This window comes from Salvelinus fontinalis, chromosome 18 (assembly GCF_029448725.1).
Source record: "Salvelinus fontinalis isolate EN_2023a chromosome 18, ASM2944872v1, whole genome shotgun sequence".
In the NCBI taxonomy this organism is placed as follows: domain Eukaryota; kingdom Metazoa; phylum Chordata; class Actinopteri; order Salmoniformes; family Salmonidae; genus Salvelinus; species Salvelinus fontinalis.
Window position 1 is genome coordinate 6,314,180 of NC_074682.1, and position 13,867 is coordinate 6,328,046.

Here is a 13,867-nt window from a genome sequence, read left to right on the forward strand (position 1 = left end):
ATGTCACGAATGAAAGGGTTGCGGCAAGGGGGAAGATAAATACACACATGAAGGCACAGGCGGGGTGTGCCTTGCCCCATGCCGCAAGGGGCAATGTGTGGTCCCAAGTCAGCCGCGCTACCACTCGACTCTGGGCGATATTTCAAAATGAATTGTAAAACCCATTTCTGACACATTGCCCTGCCCAGTCAGTATAGATCCAGGTCAATATTCAATGCACTTTTCTCTATCTATAGTCCTTCCTTTCAGTCGCCCTGAATTTAACCCAACCTTTTTTCCCTTCGCCCATTCCTTCCCAGTCATCTCGTATCTCAAAACTTTTCTCCTCTCTGTCAAGATGTGGCTGATGTAGTTTAAATCATTTCCCTCCTAAGAGGGCCCATAAACCATAACCAGAAAGTGAGAGATATAGGGCCATTTATCCTCTCACCTCATTACCACCCTGTCCTTTATTGTGATCCTGAATGGAACGGGCCATTGCAGTCGATGTGAATGAATGAATGAATGAGAGAACATATGTTTCCCATGCCAATAAAGCCCTTTGAATTGTATTAGAGAGAGAGAGAGAGAGAGAGAGAGAGAGAGAGAGAGAGAGAGAGAGAGAGAGAGAGAGAGAGAGAGAGAGAGAGAGAGAGAGAGAGATGACCGTTTTATGAAGTTAAGGGCTTTTTATCCCAAGTGTCTGCGTTGGCTTGATGGTCCTAAACGGTCCCTGATGGTCCTAAGTGGTTTCTAGAGGATTGGTCATAGCCAGGGGGAACATCCTGATATATCTGATGAAGGCCTCAATGAGCTTTCAATAAGTCTCATTTTCATCAGCTGAACATCTTTTCATAGATAGTTGGTTCTTCCTAGACCCATCCTGTTTTTCGTCCTTGCATTTGTCTCAACTTTCATTCCCCAGAGAATAGAGGTCAGGTAATGTTTGATCTTGTAGAGTAGAAGTGTCATAATTCTTGTTAGAGCCCTCCAGCTGGGGGGGGCTACCGACTGTCAACACACCAAAGCTGAAGGGTGTCAGTGAGCTCTGTCACAGTTGTCAAATCTGCTACATCTGAAAAGCCCCGAAACCTCTGAAATGTCACCTCTCTCCTTGTGACGGATGTTGTGATCAAAGCATTGTCCTCGATGACTTGAAGGGACACTTCACCACCATAATAAAGTCGATACCGCCAACGTGTGTAGCCATCTGTTGTTTAGAAACTAGGCTGTTTAGATATGGGATTTATGCCAGGCTGTGTATTGCTGTAAGGATATTATTTGTGGGTTATTAATATCTATTTAATGTACATATGTATGTACGTACAGTATATATGGCCTAGAATGTATGTCTTAAAGAAAGGAAATCATTAATGCATGGAATAATTCCTGTCAGGGATAAGCGCTGAGAGATGTACGATGCTGTGGATGTGCATAAAAGTACACTACATAACCAAAAGTATGTGGACACCTGCTCGTCGAACATCGGATTTCAAAATCATGGGCAATCATATGGAGTTGGTCCCCTCTTTGCTGCTATAACAGCCTCCATTCTTCTGGGAAGGCTTTCCACTGGATGTTGGAACATTGCTTCGGGGACTTGCTACCATTCAGCCACAAGAGCATTAGTGAGGTTGGGCACTGATGTTGGGCGATTAGGCCTAGCTTGCAGTCGGCGTTCCAGTTCATCCCAAAGGTGTGTGATTGGGTTGAGGTTAGGGCTCTGTGCAGGCCAGTCAAGTTCTTCCACACCGATCTCGACAAACCATTTCTGTATGGACCTCGCTTTGTGCACGGGAGCATTGTCATGCTGAAACAGGAAAGGGCCTTCCCAAAACTGCTACCACAAAGTTGGAAGCACAAATTGTCTAGAGTCATTATACGCTGTAGTGTTAAGATTTCCCTTCACTCGAACTAATGGGCCTGAACCATGAAAAACAGCCTCAGACCATTATACCTCCTCCACCAAACTTTACAGTTGGCACTATGCATTCGGGCAGGTAGCGTTCTCCTGGCATCCGCCAAACCCAGATTTGTCTGTCGGACTGTGTAATTCAACACTCCAGAGAACGCGTTTCCACTGCTCCAGAGTCCAATGGCGGAGAGTTTTACACCACCAGCCGATGCTTGGCATTGTGCATGGTGATCTTAGGCTTGTGTGCGGCTGCTCATCCATGGAAACCCATTTCATGAAGCTCCCAACTAATAGTTATTGTGCTGACGTTGAGTCCAGGGGCAGTTTGGAACTCGGTTGTGAGTGTTGCAGCCGAGGACAGACGATGTATATGCACAATGCGCTTCAGCATTCGGTGGTCCTGTTCTGTGAGTTTGTGAGGCCTACCACTTCACGGCTGAGCCATTGTTGTTCCTAGACGTTTCCACTTCACAATAACAGCACTTACATTTGACCAGGGCAGCTCTAGCAGGGCAGTAATTTGACAAACTAACTGGAAAGGTGGCATCCTATGACGGTGCCACATTGAAAGTCACTGAACTCTTCAGTAAGGCCATTCTACTGCCAATGTTTGTCTATGGAGATTGCATGGCGGTGTGCTCGATTGCATAATCAATTCAAATGTTATTGGTCACATACATATGGTTAGCAGATGTTAAGACGAGTGTAGCGAAACGCATGTATACACCTGTCAGCAACGGGTGTGGCTGAAATAGCCAAATCCACACATTTGAAGAGGTGTCCACATACTTTTGTTTAAATTGTGTATATCACAGAGTGTGGGTTGTGTATGTGTTTGTGTTGTATGTGGTGTGTGTGTGTTCCCTTCTCCTCCCACTCACCCTCCCTTGATGTAATCCAGGAAGGTGCACTCTGACTCCACTGAAAAGGAGAGGAGGGTCACCTGGGAGAGAAAGCACAAACAGAAACATGAGACCTCAGTACCCATTCACATCCAGACCTCTCAATACACACACACACACGCGCGCACGCGCACGCACGCACGCACGCACGCACGCACGCACGCACACACTCCCTAGTCCCCACATAGACCAGCAGCATATGTTGACTCAGACGGAGCCACGCTACCCAATAGCCCATCACCCTCCTCATCCTGAAACAAGACGTGGGATGTGGCGGGGTGCAACCTACTCTCATCACAGACACATACTGTAGATGATTGATGAGTTCATTACTACACTCTCTGAAACCACGGGGGAGAGGGGAGACAGAGGGGAAGCGAGAGACATATAGATAGAACAACATTAAGCGAGAGAGAGAGGATGGGATGCGTATGTACAGCTCCATCTGGGTTTATGAGGGGGAGAGAGCGAGAGAGAGAGAGAGAGCGAGAGAGCGAGAGAGAGAGACAGAGACAGAGACAGAGACAGAGACAGAGACAGAGACAGAGAGAGAGAGAGAGAGAGAGACAGAGAGAGAGAGAGAGAGAGAGAGAGCAGATGGGAACGTGGGATCTGGGCCCTGTAATCAGTCTTCGTAGCGAGCCAATATCACATTAGCCGCCGCGTGCTGCGAGATGCTAACTCCACTACTCCCACTCTCTGATCTCTCCTGGGGTGTGAGGGGAGACTTTCATATTCTTCCTTCCATCCTTTCTTTCTTTATTCCTTTCTTCCTCTCTTCCGTCTCCTTCCTCCCACGTCTCTCTGCTGTTGTCATTGTTCAAGAACCTCCCTCACCCCTCGCTTGTTCGATCGCTTCGCTAACTTTACTTTACCTACTCACCCCTCCTCCCTCGACAGCCTCCCTCCATCTGTCAATGTTACGAAACAATGTACAGTACACTAGCTAGTTAGCTGGCTCTAAAAACTCACCGCTCTGCTCTGCGTGTTTCTCTGACAGAGATGGGCACTATTGTCTAATGTCTTTAGACAGCTGAAGCGGACAGACATGTGTGTTCTTCATCTTTCACTTTCACAAGTTTTAATTAGCAGGAAGGCGAGAGAAGAGGAGATACCAGTTAATGAGCAAAACCTGCGTTGACAATCACCGTCTATGGTTGGTAGTGCTGCTCCTTTCAACAGAGCCCAGATAACCATCAGAGAAAACCATCATAATTACCAGAAGAAGAAAGTGCAGAGGAGGCGAGTGAGGAGTGAGGGAGAGAGAAAGGGGGAGGGATGGATGGATAGTAGCGAAGGATGACAGCGACGCTCATAGTGTCTAGGCTATAATCACCGTTCCAGAGTTCCCATATTTCTTTTTCTTCATTTTCTTTTTGATATTCACCACCTAAGAGAAGAAACGAAATGACCAAATTAGAGAGGAAAGAATTTCACAATTGTGTTACGTTAAGGAGAGATTTATGTGATGGTGGACATGGAGGGAATTCTCCTCAGAGCAGGGGGCTTTTAGGAAGGGAAAAAAACAAGTAATTATGTAAGAAAGGAGGCAGCGATGAGAAGTGTAGTACCATACATCTCCTGTAGGGGAAAGGCTGTTTCTCTGAAAGAGAGAGAGAGAGTGTGATACAGGTTTCATGTTCCATTAGTCAACTGTCAAATGTATACGTACTGTATTTTTCCAAGAAGCCTCTTTGTCTAATTCTCTCAATCTATTTTCTCTATCTCTCTGCTCCCCCCTTCCTCTCTCTCTCTCCTATCTCTTTTCCCCATCTTTCTCTCTCTCTCTCTCTCTCTCTCTCTCCTATATCTTTTCCCCATCATCTCTCTCTCTCTCTCCTATATCTTTTCCCCATCATCTCTCTCTCTCTCTCTCTCTCTCCTATATCTTTTCCCCATCATCTCTCTCTCTCTCTCTCTCTCTCTCTCTCTCTCTCCTATATCTTTTCCCCATCACCTCTCTCTCTCTCTCTCTCCTATATCTTTTCCCCATCATCATCATCTCTCTCTCTCTCTCTCTCTCTCTCTCTCTCTCTCTCTCTCTCTCTCTCTCTCTCTCTCTCCCAATCTCCCTCTCACACCTCTCTTTCCCCATCTCTCTCCTCTCCCTCTCCCCCTCTCTCTTTCCCCATCTCTCTCTCTCTCCCCCCTCTCTCTCTCTCCTCACATATACACACCCGTTCCCTCTCCATCTCTGCTTCCCTTTCTTTCTATCTCTCTCTCCCTCTCTCTCTCTCTCCACCCCCCCCCCTCCCTGCATCCCCCGCCCCACCCTCTCTCTCCGTCTGTTCCCTGTCCATCCCTGTTCCTCCCTAATTAAGTTCTGTAACCAACATAATGAGAGGGTGTGTAGGAGGGAGGGACACCATAGAGGCATTCTAATGGATAGAAGCATTAGATTAGCACTAGGTTCAAATACTATTTGAAATCATTTAAACTACTTTAGCTGGGTTTGATTGGGCTTGCCTGGCACAATGGAACCAATAGAATAATTGCAAAAGTCAAAACCCCGCCCATCTGGCACTCCAGGCAGACTAGAGGAAAAGTTTGAAGTATTTAAAATGATTTCAAAAGTATTTGAACCCAGGTCTGACTGATGGAAGGCAGGACTGGAAGATGGGGCTGGAGAGAGGGCCAGATCCACGCTATTGACAGGCTGGATGTGGGAGGAAGACTGATGGTAGGGAACTGACTGTCGGTGCATGAACAAACAGAGGAGAGGCACACATGCTGCATGTCTAATGGAGGTGTTGTGGAGATGGTTCGGTGAACCATACTTGAGTGATGTGTAACCGTGACGGAGAACTGAGGACTCGCATTAGCTCCCCATTGCAAGGAGCAAGATGTTTTATCCAGAAGTAGGTTTACTGTAATCTGAGTCTGGGAAACTAGCCCTAGATTACATCAAACCACAGATCCAAGGCAACATTAGTCCTTTTACAATTAGGGAGAGAGAGTGATGAGCAGAAGATTCACTGGAGGTTTCGGTGCCAAAGTAAGAATCAAAGTCGAAAGAAAAATCCCTCTTTCGTTTGTGCTTCCAAAGACAAAAGCTGCCTGGTCTCATTAAGGTCCCCTGTAGCGCCAAGGGGCCTGGAAGTGACAGACAGTGACAGGCCCTAATCCAATCTAGGGAAGACAATCTGGTTGACACGCAGACAGCAAAGAGACCTGCTGATGCTGAAACTAAAGGACCTTTCTGTCACTGTTCCTGTCCCACTGCCAGGTAATACTAATGGTGAACACCATGTACAGAAGCAAGGTGATGTCTAAAAGATGGGCCGGCGAGTGTGTGTGTGTGTGTGTGTGTGTGTGTGTGTGTGTGTGTGTGCCCTGTGTCAGCAAATCTCTATGTTTACATTGCCAAAGCAAGTGAAATAGATCATAAACAAAGGTGAAATAAACTATCGGAAATTAACAGTGAACCTTAAACTCACAAAAGTTTCAGAAGAATAGGGATATTTCAAATGTTATATTATGGTTATGTACAGTATTATAACAATGCACAAATAGTTGAAGTACAGAGGGGAAAATAAATGTACATAAATATGGGTTGTATTTACAATGCTTCACTAGATATGTTTTAGATTTCTTTGTGGGTCTGCGTAATCTGAGGGAAAGAAACTCAGCAAAAAAAGAAACGTCCCTTTTTCAGGACCCTGTCTTCCAAAGATAATTCGTAAAAATCGAAATAACTTCACAGATCATTGTAAAGGGTTTAAACACTGTTTCCCATGCTTGTTCAATGAACCATAAACAATTAATGAACATGCACCCGTGGAACGGTCGTTAAGACATTAACAGCTTGCAGACGGTAGGCAATTGCGGTCACAGTTATGAAAACTTAGGACACTAAAGAGGCCTTTCTACTGACTCTGAAAAACACCAAAAGAAAGATGCCCAGGGTCCCTGCTCATCTGCATGAATGTGCCTTAGGCATGCTGCAAGGGGGCATGAGGACTGCAAATGTGGCCAGGGCAATAAATTGCAATGTCCATACTGTGAGACGCCTAAGACACCACTACAGGGAGACAGGATGAACAGCTGATCGTCCTCGCAGTGGCAGACCACGTGTAACAACACCTGCACAGTATCGGTACATCCGAACATCACACCTGCGGGACAGGTACAGGATGGCAACAACAACTGCCCGAGTTACACCAGGAACGTACAATACCTCCATCAGTGCTCAGACTGTCCACAATAAGCTGAGAGAGGCTGCACTGAGGGCTTGCAGGCCTGTTGTAAGGCAGGTCCTCACCAGACATCACCGGCAACAATGTCGCCTATGGGCACAAACCCACCGTTGCTGAACCAGACGGGACTGGCAAAAGGTGCTCTTCACTGATGAGTCACGGTTTTGTCTCAGCAGGGGTGATGGTCGGATTTGCGTTTATCGTCGAAGGAATGAGCATTACACCGAGGCCTGTACTCTGGAGAGGGATCTGGGGCGGTGTGTACTCTGGTCATGGTCTGGGGCGGTGTGTCACAGCATCATCGGACTGAGCTTGTTGTCATTGCAGGCAATCTCAACGCTGTGCATTACGGGGAAGACATCCTCCTCCCTCATGTGGTACCCTTCCTGCAGGCTCATCCTGACATGACCCTCCAGCATGACAATGCCACCAGCCATACTGCTCGTTCTGTGTGTGATTTCCTGCAAGACAGGAACGTCAGTGTTCTGCCATGGCCAGCGAAGAGCCCGGATCTCAATCCAATTGAGCACATCTGGGACCTGTTGGATCGGAGGGTAAGGGCTAGGGCCACTCCCCCCAGAAATGTCCAGGAACTTGCAGGTGCCTTGGTGGAAGAGTGGGGTAACATCCCACAGCAAGAACTGGCAAAGCTGGTGCAGTCCATGAGGAGGTGATGCACTGCAGTACTTAATGCAGCTGGTGGCCACACCAGATACTGACTGTTACTTTTGATTTTGACCCCCCTTTGTTCAGGGACACATAATTCCATTTCTCTTAGTCACATGTCTGTGGAACCTGTTCAGTTTATGTCTCAGTTGTTGAATCTTGTTATGTTCATACAAATATTTACACGTGAAGTTTGCTGAAAATAAATGCAGTTGACAGTGAGAGGACGTTTCTTTTTTTGCTGAGTTTATGTCTCTCTAAGCTGGTCATACATTTGGCAGGAGGTTAGGAAGCGCAGCTCGGTTTCCACCTAATTTTTTGAGCAGCGTGCACATAGCCTGTCTTCTCTTGAGAGCCAGGTCTGCCTACGGCGGCCACTCTCAATAGCAAGGCTATGCTCACCGAGTCTGTACATAGTCAACACTTTCCTTCATTTTGGGTCAGTCACAGTGGTCAGGTATTCTGCCACTGTATACTCTCTGTTTAGGGCCAAATAACATCCCAGTTTTGCTCTTTCCAATCTGTCAAGTAATTATCTTTTAGTTTTTCTCATGATTTGGTTGGGTCTAAATGTGCTGCAGGACTCTTCTCTAGGTTAATCTCTCTGTAGGTGATGGCTTTGTTATGGACGGTTTGAGAATTGCTTCCTTTTAGGTGGTTGTAGAATTGAATGGCTCTTTTCTGGATTTTGATCATTTACGGGTATCGTGCTAATTCTGCTCTGCATGCATTATTTGGTGTTTTACGTTGTGCACATTGTACTGTGTGTTCCTTTTGATGGCGTAGAAGGCCCTTCTTGCCTTGTCTCACAGATCTTTCACAGTTACCTGTGGTGCTGATGTTGAGGCCGAGGCAGGTATAGTTCTTTGTGTTGTCTAGGGTAACGTCTAGATGGAATTTGTATTTGTGTTCCTGGTAACTGGACTTTTATGGAACCCCATTATTGTTGTCTTACTGAGATTCACTGTTAAGGCCCAAGTCTGACAGAATCTGTGCAGAAGATCTAGGTGCTACTGTAGGCCCTCCTTGGTTGGGGACAGAAGCACGCACGCACGCACACACACACACACACACACACACACACACACACACACACACACACACACACACACACACACACACACACACACACACACACACACACACACACACACACACACACACACACACACACACACACACACACACACTCAGTCTTAAACAAAGGGAATTATGAATGCATGGAATAAATCTCTGCTGACGTTATACGATGCAGAGATGGTTTCTCTATAATCCTGACAGAACAGAACTGTGTGTGTGTGTGTTTGCACCTGTGCGTTCGTGTGTGTCGGGGGGGGACCAGAGGGATCAGAGAGGAGCATTCATTAGTTCTACTGCAAAATAAACACATAAACAAGAATAGAGCAGGGTGAATGAGGGTGAGGACGAGGGAGGAGGAGTGGGGGCGGAGGGGTGATGGAGGACGAGAGGAAGAGAGTTGTCATGCAGTAAGGGCATTGACATATTTGTAACGCTGTCTTTGAACCACCTGCATGTCATGCATAGAGTCCCCTCAAAAACACGTGGTAGGAATGCCTCTGGAAAGACCTTTAATACCCAACGCAACAGTCATTGGATAAGGTAAGACTTTCTATACACATTCCTAATTGCTCAAGAACTCTAATGCTTGAGGACAACAGTAACATTGGTTTCCCAGTCAATTAGTCATCGATTTAGACCAGAGGCGTAAAGAAAAGGCAGCATGGAAGGAAAACAACAGACACTTCATCTGTGATCCTGGAGGACTGAAAGTCGAGGAGTTTTTAGAGTGCATCCCAAATGGCACCCTATTCCCCATTTAGTGCACTACTTTAATCCTATGGGCCCTGGTTAAAAGTAGTGCTCTATAGGGAATAGGGTGGCATTAGTTATCACCCGACCTTGCCCAGGTCCCCCTTGCAAAAGAGGACATCAAGGGTATTATTCTTGTTAAATAAAATACATTTGGGACGCAGCCCCTAAACTTTATGACCCCCTAACAGAAGCTATCTGATGAAATAAATGAAGGAAAAGCTCACCTCATAGACATTGAACTGGCTCTGGCCTCGAGCCAGCTCCCGGTAACTAGTGGTAAACTCCCCTATGAAGTCATGGCTGACAGAGAGATGAGAGAGGAGAACAGACAAGAGAGGAGAGAGCAGAAGAGAGGGAACAAGAGAGAAGAGAGAACACAGGAGAGAGAAGGTGTAGGGAGGACGGGGAGAAGTCGGGAAGACATCCGTCATTTCAATAACATCGTCTTTACGACTTCACCGTTCATTTAGGTTTGAGCTAGTGAAAGTTATAGGATAAACATGGCAATATTACATTCAGGTTCCTCTGGACCAGTAATAAACTCTTAGTGACACATACACTGAGTGTACATAACATTAGGAACAGGTGAATTCAGGTGAAAGCTATGATCCTCTATTTGATGTCACTTGTTATATACACTTCAATCAGTGTAGATAAAGGGGGAGGAGACAGGTTAAAGAAGGATTGAGAAGCCGTGAGACACGGATTGTGTATTTGTGCCATTCAGAGGGTGACAAAAAAAATGTGGTGCCTTTGAATGGGGTACGGTAGTACGTGCCAGGCGCACCGGTTTGTGTCAAGAACTGCAACGCTGCTGGGTTTTTCACGCTCAACAGTTTCCGTGTGTATCAAGAATGGTCCACCACCTAAAGGACATCCAGCCAACTTGGCACAACTGTGGGACATCAACATGGGCCAGCATCCCTGTGGAACACTTCCGACACCTTGTAGAGTCCATGCCCCAATGAATTGAGGCTTTTCTGAAGGCGAAAGAGGGGGTGCAACTCAATAATAGGAAGGTGTTCAGTGTATACTCAGTGTAATACAATGACTACTAAAGACAAAGTCAACATCGTGAATCCATGAGAACACATATTGATTACAAACTGTTGGCTTACACTCCCTCTCCTCCTAATCTATCCGTCCATCACCTGCACTCACCTGCCATCTCGGTCCCAGTCATACACCTCTATCTTGATCGTTCTGGAACGACAGAAAACACAGAACAACAGACGGATGTTACTGAAGCACCTTTTGCTCAAGGTTGTCATAGACCAGAGAGTCAAAAACGTGGCTTCAATTTACAGACTGATAAATCAATATTTGCATTGTGAAAACACACCCATTACAGATGTTAGGCAATCTACAGCACCCATCTATGGCTCATGGGTGTAACACACAAGAGACATGGTAGAAATATAACAATGAATCACCATCTGTCCATTGTTATAAGTAGTACACGGAGCTATTGTAGGCTATTGAACTTTAGCTGTTGGTCATTATTTATGAAGTAATTAGTGTCGTGGAATGTCTTGGTTGAGTGGTCAGAGATGCTATAGAAGACGGGTGTCCTTAGAACCTTTTAGAAAACACAAATGCACGCACACAAACACACATTCTGAGTAATTGGGTTCAAGCCGCGTAAGATTGCCGCTGTGGATTGACTCATCAGTCAAAGCCGAAAAGAGGAACATGTCCTGAGGCAGGTGTTGTGATCGTGTGTGTGTTTGTTCTGCTTTAAAACAAACATCAAACAAGACAGAGAGCAATGATCATTACAGCCTTTTCTTAAAGGTCCAATGCAACTGCTTTTGATCTCAATATCAAATCATGTCTGGGTAAGACTGAACCTGACTGTGATTGTTTTCAATTAAAACGGTCAAAAAGAAACAGAAATAGCTTCTTATCAAATAGTAATTTCTCAAGCAAGAATTTTGACAGGACTGTCTGGGAGGTGAAAACTGAAAACTAGCTGTTATTGGCAGAGATGTTTGGATCTCTCTTTCTTATTGGTCTATTAACTCATTTACCGTTTGGTGATGTCACCAGGCAGGCCAAAACACCATCCCACCAAAACAGGCTGATATTTCAGCGGGTATTTTCAAACAGCTAAAAGGGCATTATCATAATCATTACAGTATTATTCCAACCTCATAGTGTGGGAATATATACTGTATAAATCACAGAAAATCACATTTTTGACTGCAACGGGCCTTTAATGAGGAGCAATAACATTTACATTTGAGTCATTCAGCAGACTGAGCACCTGCTCTTATCCAGAGCAACTTACAGTAGTGAGAGTATACACATTTGTACTTTTTTTTCAATCGAGCCCCCATGGGAATCGAACCCACAACCCTGGCGTTGCAAGCACCATGCTCTACCAACTAAGCGGCACACACGCACATCAGGTTGCCTAAGCAACTGCCCTTTTGCCCTCCTATGAAAAAAGTGCCCTTTCAGATTTTTTTTTTTTTAATGATTCAACTTTTATTTCACTTGTAGTCTATTTTCTCTCTTATTATTTAAATGAATTGCAAACTAGCTTATTTCTCATTTTTGAATCTTGTAGATTCTGCCCTCACACGAGCGCGCACTGCACTCGACCTGCTGGCAGAAGCTACCGTTGCCGAACGGTAGTGTGGATGTGGCTCCCTTTTGAGTTGCATGTGTCATCTCACAGTCAGGAACATATGGACTGTTTCTTAGTAGGCCTAAAAGCAAGATGCCAGCATCAGAACAAACGCCAATCACCGGTAAATACTAGTTAGATGGTTTCAACAGCATAGCTAACTAGCTAGCTGATTTACATAATATACATTCGCCATGATAAATTAATAACCCACCCCTCTTTGCCCGGCTCTTTGAGCAGTAGGCTATAGTCTTGCTTACAGTGGGGTGAGTGTGATTTTGCAGAAAATAAAGCACTCCAAATGTCTTTGTACAGCCCTGCCTCACCTCACCAACAAGGTCATTAGTTAGTTTTCACTGAGGCTTTTCAAGCCCCTAATAAACAAACGAGCCTCCTTGACAAAAGCACTCAGGAAGCCACGTCTCTGCAGCTCCATGCTGTGTAATTTCAAGGCTTGGTGGTTTTACCGTTTCACCGCTAAACAGACAACAGCAGCATTCATTATTCATAATTCCTAGGGGGGGGAAAAACAAACATAATAATCAGATTAAAGAGGGGGGAAACAAGAGATTGTATTTTTCATAATAAACTGACAGATTATGAAAGGGGCAAGTCGTGAGGATTTTATTTAATTGATGCTTTATTTAACCAGATGAGTCCCATTGCGATGATAATCCATTTTCCAAGGGAGCAGCAGAAAGGTGATTTATCCAGTCCACTGAAATATCTACCTGTCAACAAACAGGATCAAATCAAATCCAATGTATTTATAAAGCCCTTCTTACATCAGCTGATATCTCAAAGTGCTGTACAGAGGTGCGTCCAAGCAGAATGACTCTCCTATCCCAGACCAGGATGAGGAGATACTGGGCTCTGATGACAAGGAGCAGGAGGATCCCAACGACTACTGTAGAGGTATGATACACTGTGTACACACACACACACACACACACACACACACACACACACACACACACACACACACACACACACACACACACACACACACACACACACACACACACACACACACACACACACACACACACACACACTCGTACAGCTAACCTTGCGGGGATACACAATTCAGTCCCATTCAAAATCCTATTTTCCCTAACCTGTACTCTTACCCTAACCTTAACCCAAAAACCTAACCACAACCTTAAACCTAACCCTAGCTCCTATCCATAAACCTTAACATAATTCTAACATTAACCCCCTAAAAGTAGCATTTGACCTCGTGGGGACTAACAATCTATCAATCAAATGTATCTATGAAGCCCTTTTTACATCAGTCGATGTCACAAAGTGCTATACAGAAACCCAGGCTAAAACCCCAAACAGCAAGCAATGCAGGTGTAGAAGCACAGTGGCTGGGAAAAACTCCCTAGAAAAGCCAGAACCTAGGAAAAAACCTAGAGAGGAACCAGGCTATGAGGGGTGGCCAGTCCTCTTCTGGCTGTGCCGGGTGGAGATTATAACAGAACATGGCCACGGTGTTCAAATGTTCATAGATGACCAGCAGGGTCAAATAATAATAATCACAGTGGTTGTAGAGGGTGCAACAGGTCAGCACCTCAGGAGTAAATGTCAGTTGGCTTTTCATAGCCGATCATTCAGAGTATCTCTACCGCTCCTGTTGTCTCTAGAGAGTTGAAAACAGCAGGTCTGGGACAAGGTAGCACGTCCTGTGAACAGGTCAGGGTTCCATAGCCGCAGGCAGAACAGTTGAAACTGGAGCAGC

The 13,867-nt window shown here is 45.4% G+C and overlaps 1 protein-coding gene across 2 annotated transcripts in view; it reads right to left on the reverse strand.

Moving 5' to 3' along the window:
* LOC129814859 (copine-5-like) overlaps positions 1-13,867 on the reverse strand; it is a 204,872-nt gene that overhangs the window by 36,074 nt on the left and 154,931 nt on the right. For both annotated transcript variants that reach the window (XM_055867955.1, XM_055867956.1), the window contains 4 exons: positions 10,653-10,694; positions 9,716-9,791; positions 4,133-4,186; positions 2,776-2,837 (listed from right to left, as the gene is read on the reverse strand). In XM_055867955.1, coding sequence (XP_055723930.1) covers positions 2,776-2,837; positions 4,133-4,186; positions 9,716-9,791; positions 10,653-10,694 — 234 coding nt within the window. The remainder of the gene's footprint in view (positions 1-2,775; positions 2,838-4,132; positions 4,187-9,715; positions 9,792-10,652; positions 10,695-13,867) is intronic.